The sequence below is a fragment of the Rhyacophila brunnea genome, unplaced genomic scaffold (assembly GCF_057557595.1).
Source record: "Rhyacophila brunnea isolate RB1 unplaced genomic scaffold, BYU_Rbru_1.0 scaffold_11, whole genome shotgun sequence".
Taxonomy (NCBI): Eukaryota; Metazoa; Arthropoda; class Insecta; order Trichoptera; family Rhyacophilidae; genus Rhyacophila; species Rhyacophila brunnea.
The window spans coordinates 23377373-23395700 of NW_028232763.1; the positions used below are offsets into that span (position 1 = coordinate 23377373).

Below are 18328 nucleotides of genomic sequence, written 5' to 3' on the forward strand. Positions count from 1 at the left end.
TTCGTTGAGATTCGAGGCTTTCGTTTATTAAATTTGTTCGTGCTTCTTTTTTTACAAATGCTTCGAATTTGACGATTCGTTGGATTTCGATGAGTAGTAGTCGCATTATTCATGTGTATTGGGTTTTGTGAAACATTATTGGATAAAACAGAATATTTTACATTTTTTGTCGAAATATAAATTGGTTTCTTTTATTGATAACCTTGTGCTTGAGGTTTTCGCAAGAATACTAATACGGCTTCTTGACTGAGCTTTTTATATTTTTATTGTATTCCTTTTATCAGTTGTTGATTCTCTTTAAAATATTGCCTATCCATTTGTATGGCATAGTGCTTTATAAGTATATTATTCCGAGACAAACACAGACAATTTGTGCTCAATTTCATGTAACCTTACTATTGACACAAATCATAACATTAGAAACACATAGCAACATAATCTTTCGGAACCCATAATGATGAATATTCATCGCAATAGATATATTAAAATACCTATATCGTAGCTATCTGGTAATTTTTCTAATTATATTAATTTATTATAACTAATTTTAATAATCAAACTAGGTATATACAATGTGTAACCTTATTAAAAGCTTTTACTTTCATCTATTATATCACACATGTTATGTAACTTCCAGGTCTGTCAACGATAATTTCAACAGCTATATAAATATGACCGTGTTCTAAGCATCACACATACATAGCAATAGTGAATAGCGTGAAAAATACAACTTCGATAATCATAGCATAAATTTGAAAATGTTTATTGTAACACTTTTGAGACATAAGAAAATAAATATGTTCTATACATACGAAAATAATATTTAAAATAAACTTTGTAAACATGATCGGCTCATTATATTTGTTATAGATTTATTAGGCACCTCTGATATACAGAGTTTAACTGTGTATTGTTATTTTGTTAGTTTGTAATAAGCCATTCAATAGATAGTATTCCCCACTGATTCATTTATTCATAAATTTAGTTTAGTTTTAAATAATCTCGAATGGTTAAAATGTTCCTTCTACAATATAAGTGATCACTCACTCTTCTATATCGCAGTATCAACATACATGTCTGAGCGTTAATTTTCTTTCTTTTGCAGGGAGCGTCTTCTAGCCTGGTAGTAAAGTTTGCTGATACTGAAAAGGAAAGGCAGCTCCGACGAATGCAGCAGATGGCTGGCAACATGAGTCTCCTCAATCCTTTCGTCTTCAATCAGTTCGGGGCGTACGGAGCGTACGCTCAGGTAAGCACACCAATTAATTATTCACTCGAGCTTTAAAGCCCCATCGACAGGTAAAGCCACTTAATGTTGTGGCGCTGACAACTTTTAATGCGATAGGTGACGATAGACTTGAATTAAAATTAGAAGCAACCTCGACTGGAATTATTGACGAGGAATATGAATATAATACAATTTAATGAAACATATATCGATTAAATGAGGCGTCTATTTTCCAAAACTGATAAATTACACATAATACCAAAATGTAATAAAAATACGTATAAACATTTCGCAGATCTGTAATCTTTTTGTCTATTTTTATTTTGCTTATATCTATTGCAATAATAGATATATTACATAATTAAAATGGGTATATTACTCTAATTTAAATATACATGGTCACAACAACTAATATTAAAGTCAACTAGTTTACACTGGACACACAAAAATATCGTTAACCATATAGATATATTGAAAATAGTCGCTTCAAGTTCAAATAAAGAAAATTATGTTAAACTAAATTTAAATATAATAACCAGGATCACACTCTATTATATACATAATAATATTTATAAAAAAAAAAAACTTTTAAACGAAATGTGTAAATCTTAATTCAATTGGTTATAATTTTTCTACTTGTTAATTAATATATCATATTATTTTTGCGTACTGTCAATATGTATTACACATAAATCATAACAGACAATTCAATTAAAATGATGTACTTATTGTTTTTTAAGTAGTCTTTACTTAACTTTACGTGTAATGCTAAAAAAAATTCGATGTATATTCAATATCTCCTATATGGTTTGAAGTGTTTTTTGCAGAAGATCATCGAAAGAAATCTTTAAAAAATAATAGTAAAGACAATTTAACAAAATATTTCCTATATTTAAATAAAAAAAAATACTAATTGAAGTATTAGCCATTATTGATATGGAAAATGGCAGATTTCTCATGTTTTCACATATGCTTTATTGAATACTAACTTACCATTATTCACAAGTTGATATATAAAACTGAAAAATAAACTGAATTTAATTTGACCGATAAATATAATGTTTATGTAAAGATAGACATGATCTTTTACCATACATTTATAGACAAAATATACCATCATGGTCTTCAGACTTTACAAAAGCAAACATTTGATTACGCCTACAATTTATTATTATATTTCCCAACCCAATATTAAACTATTATATTTAAATAGGTTTAGTATTAATTAGAGTTGCAATATTTATTTTTATTGTGGAAAAAGTGTAGCAAGAGATGTTATAACCGTTCATAGGAAAATTAGTAGGTTTATTTAATATCTAACTTTGATTAAATCGCAAAGTTTTCTAATCAAATAAAAAATTGATTGCTTAGACAAGAGACCCGTTTTATACCTGTAAAAATATTGCGTAAATACCATTAAAACTTATATTACTTTTCGAAAAGGCCGGCTGACTATTAATTACATACAAAGAGCAAGACGTAGCGTTGAATAAATTTTAAATATCAACCGAATTTCGTTTTTGATTTAGATTTTCATTGGACTACAAATTCGCTGTTCGCTGTAAACTAAATTGAGATCCAAAGCAAAAGTATAAATCATATCTGTGCAAATTTAATTAAATTATTTCGACCAGTAAACGCTAGTAAATGTGAACGTTGGCTTTAGGAATCCCTTAAAAGATAATTATAGATGCAGCGAGTAATTTGGATTTCAGTAAATATATTTTCAGGGCGAGGAGAAACGGGTTTTGGGTAACATTCATAATTACTTTAATTTAAATATCCTTTTTCTGCCTGTTTGCGACCGCCTTCTCTGAATTCTAAATTATTTCCATATTTAATAAAATGTTTTCTCAGATAAATCAGTTGGAAGTTACTTTTGAATTCACTGCCAGGCTTTAATATGAATGCTAATTATGACATGTATCTCTCATGTACCTACCTACCTAAAACGGTTCGCGGAAAATTGATTGCCGACGAAAAACAACCTTATATTTTCAGCACAGGATTTTTTTTGCATTTCTTGTTGTTTAATTTATGGTTCTTGCATTATTCGGGGTTCACTTATTCAAATTATAAAAATGACAATATAATTGGCTCTTTGTGATGAATCAAAGTACATGGTGAATTGTATTATTGCGATGTAATATACCCAACTGTGATACATATTTTTTAATACTGCAGTTACTAGATAATATGTGTTTAATAAGATTATGAAGATATATATTATGTGAGCATCCTTGTTCGACCTAAAACTGTGCTATAAATATATTGTAATGTCTACAAAGATGTTGAATAAAATCTTATTCTATACTACACTTATAATTATCATAAAAATACTGAAATGTGACGAATAAACTCATTATTTGATACCTACGTTAAACTGATTTTTTTCTATATCCCAACATCTTCGAATTTATATCATTTAAAAATAGTTGCATATTAATTACGTGTTACAAACATCAAATAGCCTGTAGAGATTTGCCGAAAATAGTCGTTATTTATTATTTTCTAAACTTCTTTATAATTTTCAATAACAAAGGTACCTATAGTTTATTTTATCTGTTATTTAGTACCTACTATACTTAATTGTTGTATAATATTTTCGTATTTTCAGTCATCTTTCGCCAAAGCGAGAGATTATCAAACTTGTAGGCTGCAGTCTTTTTTTATCTGAAATAGGACTTGTTTATGAATTGCCAACAGATGGCGCCGAAGTTCAACGCGGAGATGTGCGACGACGCGTGGCTGCAGCAGCAAGCGGCGCTGATGGCGGCCGCGACCGCGCAGGGTACTTACATCAATCCCATGGCGGCACTCGCCACGCAATTACCCCATGCACTCAATGGGATGCCCAATTCCGTCGTACCGCCCACCTCGGGTATGAACTCTTTTTATGTTTCAATATAATTTCAATCCACATCTATTGTCAGTGTCGTGCGGTCCATGTTTTATTTGCTATGTAAATATTTATAAAATATATAAGAGCTGCAACATTACAAACTATACTTCTTCGGCGATTTCCCACCAAGATTCAATTAGTTAAAAAAAACCTTGATAACATCTTGTAAAAATTAGTTATGATCAAATATGTATTTATTCCATTAATCTTATTATTAAATAGCTCTACAAGTAAAAATCACCGCACGCTACTACTACATACATGTTTTATTCTTTTCTTGTGTGTCTAACCTTGAGTAAGGACTTTCTTAATAATGAAAAATATTAAAAAATATAAAAGACAAAGACCACATCACTGATATCCCAATATATACTATGGCCAACACGTAAATCTCAAAGCATTTTTTGCTCGATCGTAGCCATATTCATAATTTAAGCGACGGTGTAAGAAGATGTTGCCAAAATTCCAAACCTTATCACGTGCATAATATTAATTTTAATTTGGAAAATATGCTGTTGAAATTAAAAACGTAATGGAGGATTTTGGAAAAAAAAAACATTCAATATATGTTTTCCTTTCAATCCAATTTTTAATCTAGATGAAAGTAGAAAATGAAATTATAATACTACGATCTGAACTTACTTACAGCTAATAGATTCGAAGAAGAGAAATGTTAGCCGGGAAAATAACCCAAATATAAAATTTTATGAAAACTAATATTTTTGTTTTGGGTCCACTTACGTCATATCAAATTGAATCAGCTTTTTCTTAGTTAAAATTTTTGTAGGTAAAAAGTCTTTCGCAATAACAAATAAGTTAGCTACCCCTGCTATACAACATAGAATTATTTGAAAAGTAAATCTTAAATTATTAAAACAACTCTGATTTCAAAGCATTTCTCATTTTTTAAACTACACACATACATATTTTTCACCACTAACCACGTTTCTCTACATTATTGGGCCTACCTATACCGCGGGGCAACGAATGAGAAGTGCCTTTCAAATATGTGCTATAAGTTTCTCAGGATAACTTCATAATACCCTGGTAGCGAATGTCTTGCTTTAATGTGATGGTATGGCAATATTATGTCTTTCAGGCTTGGCGATAGGCACGGGTGGAGCGCAGCCCCTGAATGGGACGCTGCCATCCTTACCCTCACCGACGATGCCCACCTTCAACATGGCCGCGCAGACGACCAACGGGCAGCCCCCTCCTCAGGAAACCGTCTACACTAACGGCATCCACCAGACATTCACCGGACGTGAGTATCATCGTACGGCAAAACTTTTATCATACTTACATAGGATTAATTTATTTATATTTTTATTCGCATGACTCCCAATTTTCTTTTTCCGTACGCTTGGAAACTCACCCCGACGTGAAACCTATAAAATTATCGATGACCTTTCTATACATCACTTGAAACTCTCACGGTTGGTTGTGGTTTTTTAATTAACTGCTACCACCATTGTTGCTGAGGCTATTTCCAAGAGTTAATTTAGTAAAGTTTACTGTTAGGACTAAGACAAGTTGCAGTAAGTTGACGTAATTGTCGGTAAGCTACCGTCGCGCCACGTTGATGCCACGTACATTCCCCATCGGATACTAGACCAGTCTTTGCATAGACAATGCAATGTACTTCTGGTATAACCAAAAACAAAAGGCAAGCATTTTTATGGGCTACATAATAACAATTTTATGTAATAATGCTCAAAAGGAATTGAAAACATGTATCTTTCGCGCGTCATATAAAGTAAAGAAAGCACACGGTCGCTGTTAACATATCATAGATTTTAATATGGGCGGAATCACACGTGAAATTTAAAACTGTAAGCTTGAAGCCCCGGAAATAAAATATACAAAATATTAAAACTGAAACTCTTGATTGATTCATATTTATTTATATAAGTTTAGTTAAAACATAATTGATTTGTATGAAGTTTAAGACGTGTTAAATCAATATATCATTAAACCGTTGGTATTGGTAAGCCAAACAATATTATTTTTTTGGTTGTCTTAAATTGTTCAATTTTCTAAAAACAGCCATCTAGGTTTTCCAAATTAAAAGAATGAGAGTATCACTTTATTGTAATCAATAGAGGGCTATCAAAGAGAGTTTGTAGGTTTTCAATTTACTAAAATTTCCATTGAGACCACTTTGCAACACGCAAATCATTGTGTGACTCATAATATACCCTAAACAGAAATACCAATTCCACTGGGGGAACAAAGAAATCGCATTAGCGTAGCTTATGCTCTACGGCCTACGCCGTAGGACTACGTCATCCTTCCCAACGACTACGGCCATTACTCGATGACTTTGATTTTTTTCAATAGAACAAAATGCTTGATGCGCAGTTATACAATGTAACTTAAGTACTTACTACCAGTTATGGCATATGGGACTTTAAATGTCCAAATGACTCAGGTTTTTTTTAATAATTTCAACGAATTTTACAATCGGTAATTTGCCTCTTTGCATGAATAATGAATTTAAAACAGGTAGCATGCGCTATTTAAAATGACACACAAAAATATAATTATCGGCTAATGATACTTACTGGATAATTAATTGATGATATTTTGTTATTACCTATTCCTCAGGAATCGGTTTAAGCAACAAAGTTTCGAGTTTTGAACATCTTTTACAACCGACGTTGAATCAACTCCACCTGTAGAATACCTTCAAATTTCATCAATTATATTTTGAATCAATATTGTAAACAAACTTTATATTTTTTTAATTCGGTTCCTATTTTTTTTTGCTTTTTTAAATTGTTTTAATCACGTACTATTGGGTATAATTAATAGTTGTAGATAATGTATTTGCTATGTAACTTATTTCTATCATTTTTCATGTTTAAAAATATTTTAATATCAAGAAAATTTATTTAATTGCGTAGGTACCTACTTTAAAAATTTTGTACATTTTTTTTCCTAAAAACATCTATACTATACAAATAGTTTACATTAGTACTAGTCCCTCACAGTGGTGTAGTCCATAATATGTGGGTTCGAATCCCGCGGCTAGATAAAAATTACATTATTTTATGATTGGATCCCCATAATATATGACCTGATTGGACATGCGGGTGTACAAATGACTAAACATGTCAATATAATACACTTTTTTACTCGATATCGACTAAGATACACACTGAATTGTAAGCCATTATAAAACTGAGAGATCTATTTGAATATGTTGTATTTACAAAAATGATATAACAATTTCTACATAATATAATATATTCTACAAACCTGCGAGTATCAGCTGACCATAGAATGCGGTAAAATTTGCATCCTGTTTGTAGATGTAGGTGGTGCCAACAGGTTCTTGACAATCCATCAATTTGTCAGTATTTTTATGAATACAAGGGGATTTAAAGCGGTATACACGTAAAAAAAATGTTTTCGCGTGCACCCTCGGCTTGCCTGATGCTCGCTGATCTGTACATTATAATTCTAAAAAGTGTTTTTTCTCAATTTAGAAACGAGATTACTAATCTCTCTATTGTGAATCTCCAATCTGTCTATTTCTAATAATTATTATGTGCACTCCTTTTGTTGCAATCAAATACGTTTTGTATATTGATAATACATTATTTGAATGTTTCTTTTCTTATTTACAGATCACCCCGAATTGATTTCAGCGGTGCCAGTGACAGCCCAGGGCTTGCCAAACGGTGAGGCGGCGTTGCAGCACGCCGCGTACCCAGGCATGCAGCCTTACCCCGGAGTCGGTGAGTCCCGCCTTACGAGCCCTATATAACCCCTTGTCTGGACTGCGGAGAACTCAGCAATTCTGAATCGTCACACAATATTATAATACATGGTTCACTTTTATTCACTGTTGTTATTTTTTTCATATATTGAAAAGGGTGACGATTGATTGTAAAAATGCATCTCGGCAGTCCAATTTAGCCATTTATAGAATAATTAATGCGGTTCTGCTTTATGCGTTACATATATAGGAAGACTTTACAGATTGGTTAATATAATTTTTTGTATTTATACCGTATACATTATTTTTGATTGCCAAATATTCCAAAAAACCATAGTTCAATAATACAATATTCTTAACAAATCATTTACTAACTTGCAAATATATAATCTAACTATTATAATTTAATATTTATTAAACTAATTACTAAAGGTTAAATTTTAAAATATCAAATCTGAAAAGTATTCTTTACGCAATGTCACTTTTTCAATCAAAAATAAGTCAGCATATTTACTTTAAAAAATCTGTCTCTTAAGATTTCGAACAAATTCCAGTATCTAATGAATGTCCTTGCTTTTAAATTTAGTACCTATTACTTCAAATGCATAATATATGTGAATAATATTTGGAGAGAAAATTTAAGAACGTACCCTTTGTTTTGTTTTATTTTAAATTCAAGTTTTTTAAGGGTTGTGCGTCCAAGTAAGTCTAAGAGTCGTATTTCATTTAAATATGCTAAATCCAGTTTTTGAGGAATTCATCAACATACTGTGCAAGTTAAAAATGATAACGAGCGTTTGATGATTTCACAAAACTTGTTTTCTTATAAAGTTTTCGGCACAGTTGAGAGAGTTTGTCTTGAATATTTTCATGGGGTATATTGCCGCTCGGCACAGAAAAAATGTTCAAATAACTTTCGGTATTAATTTCAAATTCTTAGAGGGTAAAAAAAATCAACGAGTGGGTACTTACTGAACGTGCCAAATTTAATCGCAACAAAAACCTCCGTCAAAACAAAGACCTTCCGAAATGACAATAGTGCTGACTTGTATTTGACTGGAAAAACATGTTTTTCCTTTTTTTTATTTGACATTAAATTTTATGATTTTTTTGTGATTTTATTATCGTCTTGTGGATCGTCATAAATGTTCAACATAAATAAATATATAAGTGTTTTGCACTCCTATTTACGTTTCAATGTCGTAAATCCAGTTTATATGGTTGTATTCCTATATTTTGCGACAAAGTGCTGTAAGAGACCCGAATAAAATTATTGGACATAAAAACGATAGGTATATTTCTAAAATAAACTATCAAATTATAATTGTTTTTTTCAGCAATTTTTTTACATTTTTATAATGGCGCATTAAAATACTTCACCTGTATTTTTGCAAATAATATTTATTAATTAGGTATCTATCTATATACCTACACATTTTGTTCGTAACAAATAGTCGCCATACTAAAATGATTAAATCATTAAATTCTGTAAAATACAACGGCACTTTCTATCGTAAGCAAGGTCATCTATATAGATAGATTCCAACGATTTTTATTTCTTGCATGATAGGTGTCTGCTGTTTATAAATAAATAAACTTCAAAATAACTTACTTTTGTTAACATCAAATTTATTCATCACTCTGTTTGACGATTACCACATATTTACTCGTTTTATTGTAAATATTATGTTTTATATTATAATTTTGTTAATATTTATGTTTTTTCTATTTTTGTATAAAATCTTCTATAAGTAATTAAATTGGAAACGTATCTTTTATTTTCAAAAATTCTAATTTTGTTCTTTCACTATAGAACGAAACAACCAATACGCTTATCGTGAAGTAAACTTTCCAAAATCTTTCAAAAAACTATCAAAATATATTGTTTTAAATATCACGGATACGGATAGAATGCAAAGACGTAAACCAAACTTAATCAATGTTCGATATTAGAGATTATGTGGCGCATGTTGACGACACTTTATATATAAGTATATTATTTTAGCCATTCATAGAAATTGCAAGTGATTAAATTTGTTTCCCGTCTTCAAATCCAATCCGTTAAATATGATGTATTATTTAATTGGTTTAGTATATTATTATTAATTTTTTATTTTATTTAATTACAAAAATAGAACAGCTGATTTATTTTTTCCGGACCGCAATTTCATTTTACAATAAATTTGCTTTATATAATAATATTAGTTAACAACTCTCGATGCCAGATCCTACCATTAAAAATATCTGGAGGAGTATTTATACTGGAATCATTTTACATTGACATTATGGGTGATTCACAGGTATATTGATATTGTTTGCTACAATGCATGATTCAATGCTAACAAGCAATACAACTGCGAGTCGGTTTTGCAGTTCACGGTGCGCCACTGTAGAATGATTCCTGTATACGTAATTATGATTTCGTATCAAAATGCATTAAGTTGTAATTTGAAATTGTGAGTTCGTATTCACTGGTTGTTTTATTATTATGTCTTTATATACGTGTATGCGCACGTTGAGTCAAATTTATGACTCTTGAGATGTTATGATTGTGATGATGTTTGGCAGCCTACCCCGCAGTTTATGGGCAGTTCCCGCAGCCGATTCCTCCGCCGATTTCGACAATCGCTCCGGCACAAAGAGAAGGTAAGTTGAGGCCTGTGGCGACACACCATCGTGGTGCCATTTTACCCACCTTCCTTTTGAATAAATAACTAGACAAAATAGTATATCACCCTTCGTCAAAACTGGACGGAATTGTTTATTTCAAATTTCGAACACGTGGATTTAATTAATCCAGCGGATTTTTTAAAAACTAAATTGGTTATTTTTCCCGCCGCGGTAGAACTATCTTTTCGCGAGAGATTGGCATCTCTACTATAATGCTGGTACATAACATATTATAAGAAATATATGTACGCACTAACTTTTAGATAACTTCGCACCGAATCGCTCCAAAGGCGCGTAACGATAAAATTTAATCTCGTTTTCTCCTCAAGTCGGCGGGTGAAAACTTTACGAAGCTATAAATTGGTATTTGCATTTAGACCCGCAGATTACGGCTCTTTAACTTTCGTTATTACTGGTTTAACTAGCCGTCTCTGAAAGCAAAACGTAAAATCTGTAATACACATTAAAACCTCGAGCCTCCATTTTTCAAAAGTAAACAAAATTGCCGCGCCGTAGAGTTAATCTACATTCAAACAATTTCAATTACGTATTCAACGTTTAATTTCTTTAAAGCCATTTATACGACAATCAAAAATTATATCAAAGTTAGCTATAATAATAATATAATATTATATCCTGTTTAAGTTTTTAATTTCTATGAAAAATCGTTATTTTCATATATTTATTTTTTAATTGATACGCGAAATCCATATAAGCTTTCACACATACCTACGTTTTAGATGCATTGTCGACTATCTGAGCCAGCTGTCTCGCTAAGCCTCGTTGTCGATTATTCAGTTATATATGAAATAATATACTTTCTCATAATATAGTATGAGAATTCAGGTACATAGAGTATTAAAATACGACGATAGTATAGTATGAAAATGTACTCATCATTTTGGTGTTTTGATGTTTATTTACGTAACATGTTTGGTGTCATTGTGTATGCATATTGTTAATGTCGATGTTTATAATATGTATAAATGTTATATTTATTTATGTGTTATTTCAAACATGACATAGGTAATTGAGAAAGTAAAATACAAAATATATATGATAAAAAAATAGTATGCACCAATAAAAACAAATAAACGTCACTAATGTGTTGAATTTACTTTCTTAATTTAACTTTTCCGGGAAGATATTATTATTTATCAGGATATACTATTTAAAATATTAAAGAATTAACATTGTTTATTTCAGAGATATGTACTGCGATTTATTTATATGTTTCTAACATTAACTTTATGAGAAAACCTCACATCTGATTACATGGAAAATTTATGAATATGGACTCGCTAATAATTTTAAAACTATGGTAAAATCAATAGCGTCGTTGGCAGTTATTTAATTTATTTATTTTTTCGGTAAAAAATATTTAATAAAAAAAATATTTGATGTTGATATTCACATAATATTATTATGTAGGTACTTATTAAATTTGAAAATATTTAACTAGGACAGTAAATATATTAAGATGACGATAAAAGTATATATATGAATACTTTTATTTCAACATTTTCCGAAAGCTGGTTTTGAATAATATTACAGAATTTTCCTTCGACTCTTTCGTTTTCTTTTCAATGGATAGTACTCAGATTATTATGAGCCTTATTCCCGGATTGAATATAAATGAAAATATATTTCACGTTCCGGCGGTAGTAATAAGGAATAATTTATGCAAGTGATCGCGTCTATTTCTTCCTATATTTCCTGCCTCCGTGCATAAGAGCAGATGCTTTGCCAAACTTAATGAACAGTAACAAATTTAATTTACATTTTCGTCTCTCATTGGATGATTTTATATTTGAATTTGGGTTATAAATATTTCCATTTCAAGCCTAGTAAAATCAGATTAAGCAACCAGAGCAACAAAATACTATAAGTATCAAATAAATGTATAACCAATCCATATCTTATAAAAACATGTAGATATTTATGTTTGTAGATTAGATACGTTTGTAGATAGCTACCTGCCTACTATAATAGTTGGCCATCATAAACAAATAAATACAGTGATATATATATATATATATATATATGTTTTTAAATATGACCTACTGAACACTGACAATTTAAAGATACTACAATCTTACAGTGAAAAAAATCACATCTCTGCGGAACCTGCTTTCGTTTTTTTTAATATCCGTAGTTATTCCATAATTTACCACCCCTGAGCAACGCGTGACCTGTCCACATGCAGATTCTATTGAACGTCGTACTAGTAGAATCCTAATAAATATTATATACTATATAATAAAACATTTTAACACAGAAAACGTGGGCGTACATTCTGTATTAGTCTAAAACTCGAAAAGAAACTGAAGGTTTAAAGGCATAATAATTATTATTATTCATTTCATTTTAACGTATTTAATAGAACTTTTGATCGATAAACTCATAATCAAAACTTTCAGTAATTTTACTAAACATACGTAAATAACAACAAATGTATACATTTTTTTTCTTTGTTTTAACTTAATTAAATATTTATTCTTCCTATAATTAATTTTGTTTATCAATTACTGAGAAATTAAAATAAAATAAAATCAAAATTATTTTTATTAACTTACCTCTATATATCTCTATACGAGAAACGCTTTTTTATTTAACAAACTCAGTAAAATTTTATTTATATCTTAAAAATTGTATTGTTTGGTGTAATATCGAAAATATTCAGTTACCTGTAAATCCTATATACAGTAAAATTATTTAACACTACCAAGGTATTTAAAAATCACCCCCAACTCCATTAGTTTGTAAGCACTTCATGTTGGTTTAAGAGACGGATTTTGTGAGTTCTTTAAAGATTTTCTTATGTTCCCAGGATGCTCTATCTCTGGGCCTGAGGGCTGCAACCTCTTCATTTATCACTTGCCGCAGGAGTTCGGAGACGCCGAGCTCATGCAGATGTTTTTGCCGTTTGGCAACGTCATAAGCAGCAAAGTATTTATTGACAGGGCCACGAATCAGAGCAAATGTTTCGGTATGTATAATATCATATTCCTGATAATGGTAACAGTAAAATAATGAAAAACATCACAAAAAATGCTATCCCGAAAGCTATTTTTTCGATAACGATAAATAATGACAGCTGGTTGTAATCCATTCCATTATCTTATAATATAATGTTGGTGGTTACCTAGACGGATGAATGGGAGAGTATCATAACCCTGAATATAAAAAAATCTCAGTAACGATTTGATCACATATGACCACAGTGTACTCAAATTCTAATCTATTGTATTTTGAAGGATAACATTGTGACAATCAACGTCTAATGACTAAATCATGAAACATGTGATTTAATACAATTTACTTATATAGTACACTTATATTTTATCCAATACCTACCTACGTATCTAAAACCATAATCAAAGATAACTGTGAAAAAAGGACTCCCTTAAAAGCTTTCTTAAGGGGAAGGCTTCCACCTACTAGAGGCACCTAGCGGAAAAATACGAAGCTTGCAATTTGAGACATTTTTTGATAATTTACAATTTCTACTGTATTAATTAAATATTGTGTCTGAAAACATTAAAAAGAAAAATATTTTTGAATAAAAAATGTGAATTTGTTACATGTACACAGTTACGTAATTATTATTAAATTATATTTTATGGTCATTGATTTTTGACTAAGTCATATTTTTTATATTTATTTTAAAAAACGTCAATTTTTACAAAAATATAAATGTGTATAACTTGAAATCCTTTTTATCTTAAGGGCCCACATGCCCCACGTAGGTCGAAATGGAGATTTTATGGTATTTTCAAAGCATAATCTTGGACATTCCATAAACATTGTAGATAATTTATTTATATAATTTTGAAGCCTTTTATCCTTTATATTTATTTTAAACATTGATGACTGCATAAAGTATTTTTATTACATAAAATAGTATTCTTTTAAACCTCTCGATCTAATGTTTTAGAATAGTCATATTTCAGTACATCCATGTGCAGTGGTGTTAAGATTTTTTAGTTTTATTAATTTTTAAACGCATTTATAAAACCATTAATAAAATTAATGTTAACGTAGTATAGTGAAATATTTACGATAAAAAAATATATTTTATAATCTGTGATCCCAAATTTGACAAGAATTAGACATTTTATTATTCAAAAAATGGGCACGATTAACACATTGAAGATAATTCTAAAGATACTAATTATAAGCTATGTCTTTGACCATTCAAATGTGATAAACAACCTACGAATAGTGATTGTTTTATAATAATTATTGACCTATTCTTAAGGTAGTATTTTTTTGAAATACTCCATTTCTATTGGCATTTCCCAGTGGTTAAGCTACAACATATGGCCGTACCCATAAATTGACAAACAATAAATGAAGTAGGGAGTAAGATCATGTTAACGCGCGTGTTTGAACATGTACCGAACCGAAAAAAAATCGTTTTTTTTTTAAAACGGTACATGTTCAAACACTTAAACAAACAGTTAAAAACTTAAGAAACGCTGATTTAGAATATCTTGCTATAAAATTATCATATTGTATTTTATAATAATATAAGATAAATAAAGGAATGCATGTTGCTTTTTCCAGGATTTGTGTCGTTCGACAATCCGACTTCAGCCCAGGCGGCAATCCAAGCGATGAACGGTTTCCAGATTGGCATGAAGCGGCTGAAGGTCCAACTGAAGCGGCCAAAGGACGCCAACAGGCCTTACTAACCCCACCCGATCCCCATGCCCGCCGTTGCCTCGGCGCACCCACAACGGCCAAATTCTGACAACATAGGTTGGTCAACAATACTAACTATTAATTATTCAGCTATAGAAAAATTTCAACAACAAACATCATTATGATACTCCCAGTCTGCGACATGTCATTTTTAAAAAAAAATTATCTTTTATTATTTATTTTCAATCAAAATTAGGTAGCTAGTAACTTTTTTCATAAAATTTACTTTAATCATTGTGCAAAAAAATAGCAACAATTGCCGTGGCTATGAGCATCCGTCATACAGGTATACGTCAAGCGGGTACAAACCGAACATTTCCGTTATTGAACAATAATTTTATTGATCGAGCAGATCATTGCTATTTATATTTACGTAGATTGACAAACTTATTCAAAAATCTATTCCTTACAAACAACAATATTGAAGAAGATTAATCACTATTACCTACATTACAAAACAATAATTGTGTACTGATCACATTATTTTAACATAAATAATGTCTATAGTACAATGTATTCTTTATAATTTTTAATAATTTGAGCTTCCAGCCTTATCATATATTTATTTAATATACTCTTGAATAATGCACCAACCATACAGTAGACAACACAATGAAAATAAAATCATTTGCATAAATTGCATACTTGCTTTCTATACAAAGATTGGTGATACCAAAGACGCTGAAGAAAACCTTCTCGACTAGACGGCATCTATATGAATGAGAGTGAATGCCTAATGAGTGCAAATTTGTCAGCAGTCATTTGGAATTACTGATTCATTTGAACCAAACTTCATTCTAGTATCACCCATATCTGCACACAATTTTAGATTGACTAGAAGGGTTAATTCCATATTTTTTTTTAATTTATAGCTATTGCCACAATATAAACAAAATTATGTTTTTGTTTAATTAATTACAACATACATGAATATAATATACGAAAACAACTTTGACCATAATGTAAAAGTAAAAATATATACCTACATTTTTTGATAGTTGGCAATAAGTATTTACTTGTTTTTTCTAACAAAATCAATAATTGTAATGAATTGTTTTTTTTTTCAGATAATCGACGACTGGCTAAGGAGAAATCGAGGTCAATATTTTAATAAAAACTAACATTGTTATGAAATGGAAAGAAAAAAAAACAATTTGTAAAACACAGACAATTGTCTCGGGACAATTGTATGCAGTTACCGATAACTGCCGAATTAAATTGTATTTAGGAAATTTGTCGGCAGGTGTATTTAAAATATCACTGACCTTAAAGGAATTTTAATTGGTAATTAAATTTTAAAAAATATATATCAAGTCAAAAACGCTCGCCATTTTGGTAAGTATACTAGTTAGACATAATACCAAAAAAAGCAGCTTGTAGGAAAGCTTCATTTTATCATTATATTATAAATTATTAAATGATTAAACTATTATATACATTTTATTACCATTATATTGATTGATTATTATTATTATCACAATATATAATTATATTCTCATAATTGATAAACATACTATTATATCTTAGTCATATTGTACTTATTTATTGATTACAATACTAACTCTGTGAAGATAGTATTTTGCTTGTATTTAAGCCAAACTGATATAAATTATTACAAATTATATTATAAATATAAAAATCGTACTGTTATATAAAGGGTCTTAGTCAGCACAATGTTGACACTGTCGTTTCTGAATATAATCTGTGAGAGCCGGTTCATCAGTGCGCGAGCGGCCTCACCTTTATATTTACCCTCCAATATCATTAAGTTCTGATATAGTTAACATTGTAAATGATCGCCGACGGCTCGCACTAATGAACCGGGTTTGTTTCCGGGATAGAAACAAAATGGACATTTAAAAGAGGACCTCTATTTTGTTAAGTAATATATTATAAATATCGGAATCTTAGAATCGATCAGCGGGGAGGGAAATGAACAATTTTGTGCTTGTGTCTCTTAGTACAAATTTTGGCAGAAATTCGCTTTAATATCACTATTTACGTCCTGGAGTTCTCATCTAAAGCCCAATACAGAATTAAATCAATCCATTAAAGCACCTCGGTGCGATTATGTGTCCATTTTCGTATCTGACACGGGTCGGAGTTCGGGTACGCCTCCGACAGTGTATTTTGCCTACGAATGCCGCAGGAGCGGACAATTACAAATAAGTGGCCACGCTCGAGAGAAATTCCAAATGTGCTGTGATAAACAAAATCAGTGTTTGAATTGTACAGGCCGTTTTGTCTTCTCGTCTGTGTGTGAATGTCACGTGTCACGTGTTACAGTCAATTGCGTCGTCCCCTAACCGAGGGGGCGGCGCTCCTAATGTTATTCTCTTACAGTGTACCTTGTAAGTGTCTATGTGTACATATTATAAGTCATTCTGTAAAAAGAAAACCTCATTTTAATAAAGGATTATTTTTTAAGCACCATAACTAATCGCCGGGGGAGAATTATCGAATCTTTCATTTCATTTCATTTGATTTGATTACGATGCATTTTTCCATTCTTCGATTCGATGCGTTTCAAAGAGAAAAATGAAGCGAGCGAGGGAGGGCGTCACCGCCTCCCCGCCCGCTCGTCTCAGACCTCTAGCCGAGTTCGGGAAAGCCGGATACCGCTCGTCGCATTTATTATTTATACATTATATACAAAAATAGTATAATATTTCTACTAAAATTTTAGAATCGTAATCAACAAACGTACCAATATAATTATATAATACAATTTAACGTTATATGAAATACCAGATGAACTTTAGCGTTTAGTGAGACAGTAGTCGGTCTTGAAATTAATTAGCATTAACCGAGATTGAAGAGAACTAATCAATATCCGAGCGTGATATGTAAAGTCACGGTAATTTTAAATATGTTATATTAAAAAAAGAATTAGGTAATATAATTGGACAGATGCTGCCGGAGCAGACACGGTGGTGAGTGTCACAGAGGCCAGAGGAACGGAAGAGCGGAGGAGTGGAGGGTCGGCAGAGAGGGTTGGGGAGGGGAGGGAACAGAAGGGGAGGGAGAAACGAAAGGAGAGAAACGAGAGTGGAAACAGGATAAAGGAACGCCCGGCAGCCGCCAGTACGGGCCATCG

General features: G+C 31.0%; 1 protein-coding gene across 14 annotated transcripts in view; it reads left to right on the forward strand.

Moving 5' to 3' along the window:
- The window catches only part of bru3 (CUGBP Elav-like family member bruno 3), a 1071991-nt gene extending 1055559 nt beyond the window's left edge, over positions 1-16432 (forward strand). For 4 of the 14 annotated variants that reach the window (XM_085960142.1, XM_085960146.1, XM_085960143.1 and 1 more), the window contains 8 exons: positions 1106-1249; positions 3911-4109; positions 5230-5406; positions 7763-7873; positions 10423-10500; positions 13337-13513; positions 15094-15288; positions 16299-16432. In XM_085960142.1, the coding sequence (XP_085816268.1) occupies positions 1106-1249; positions 3911-4109; positions 5230-5406; positions 7763-7873; positions 10423-10500; positions 13337-13513; positions 15094-15221 (1014 nt within the window). In that variant the 3' untranslated portion in view covers positions 15222-15288; positions 16299-16432. The remainder of the gene's footprint in view (positions 1-1105; positions 1250-3910; positions 4110-5229; positions 5407-7762; positions 7874-10422; positions 10501-13336; positions 13514-15093; positions 15289-16298) is intronic. The other 10 variants (XM_085960090.1, XM_085960150.1, XM_085960085.1 and 7 more) reach the window with 5 other exon arrangements.
- Positions 16433-18328: the final 1896 nt, after the last annotated feature.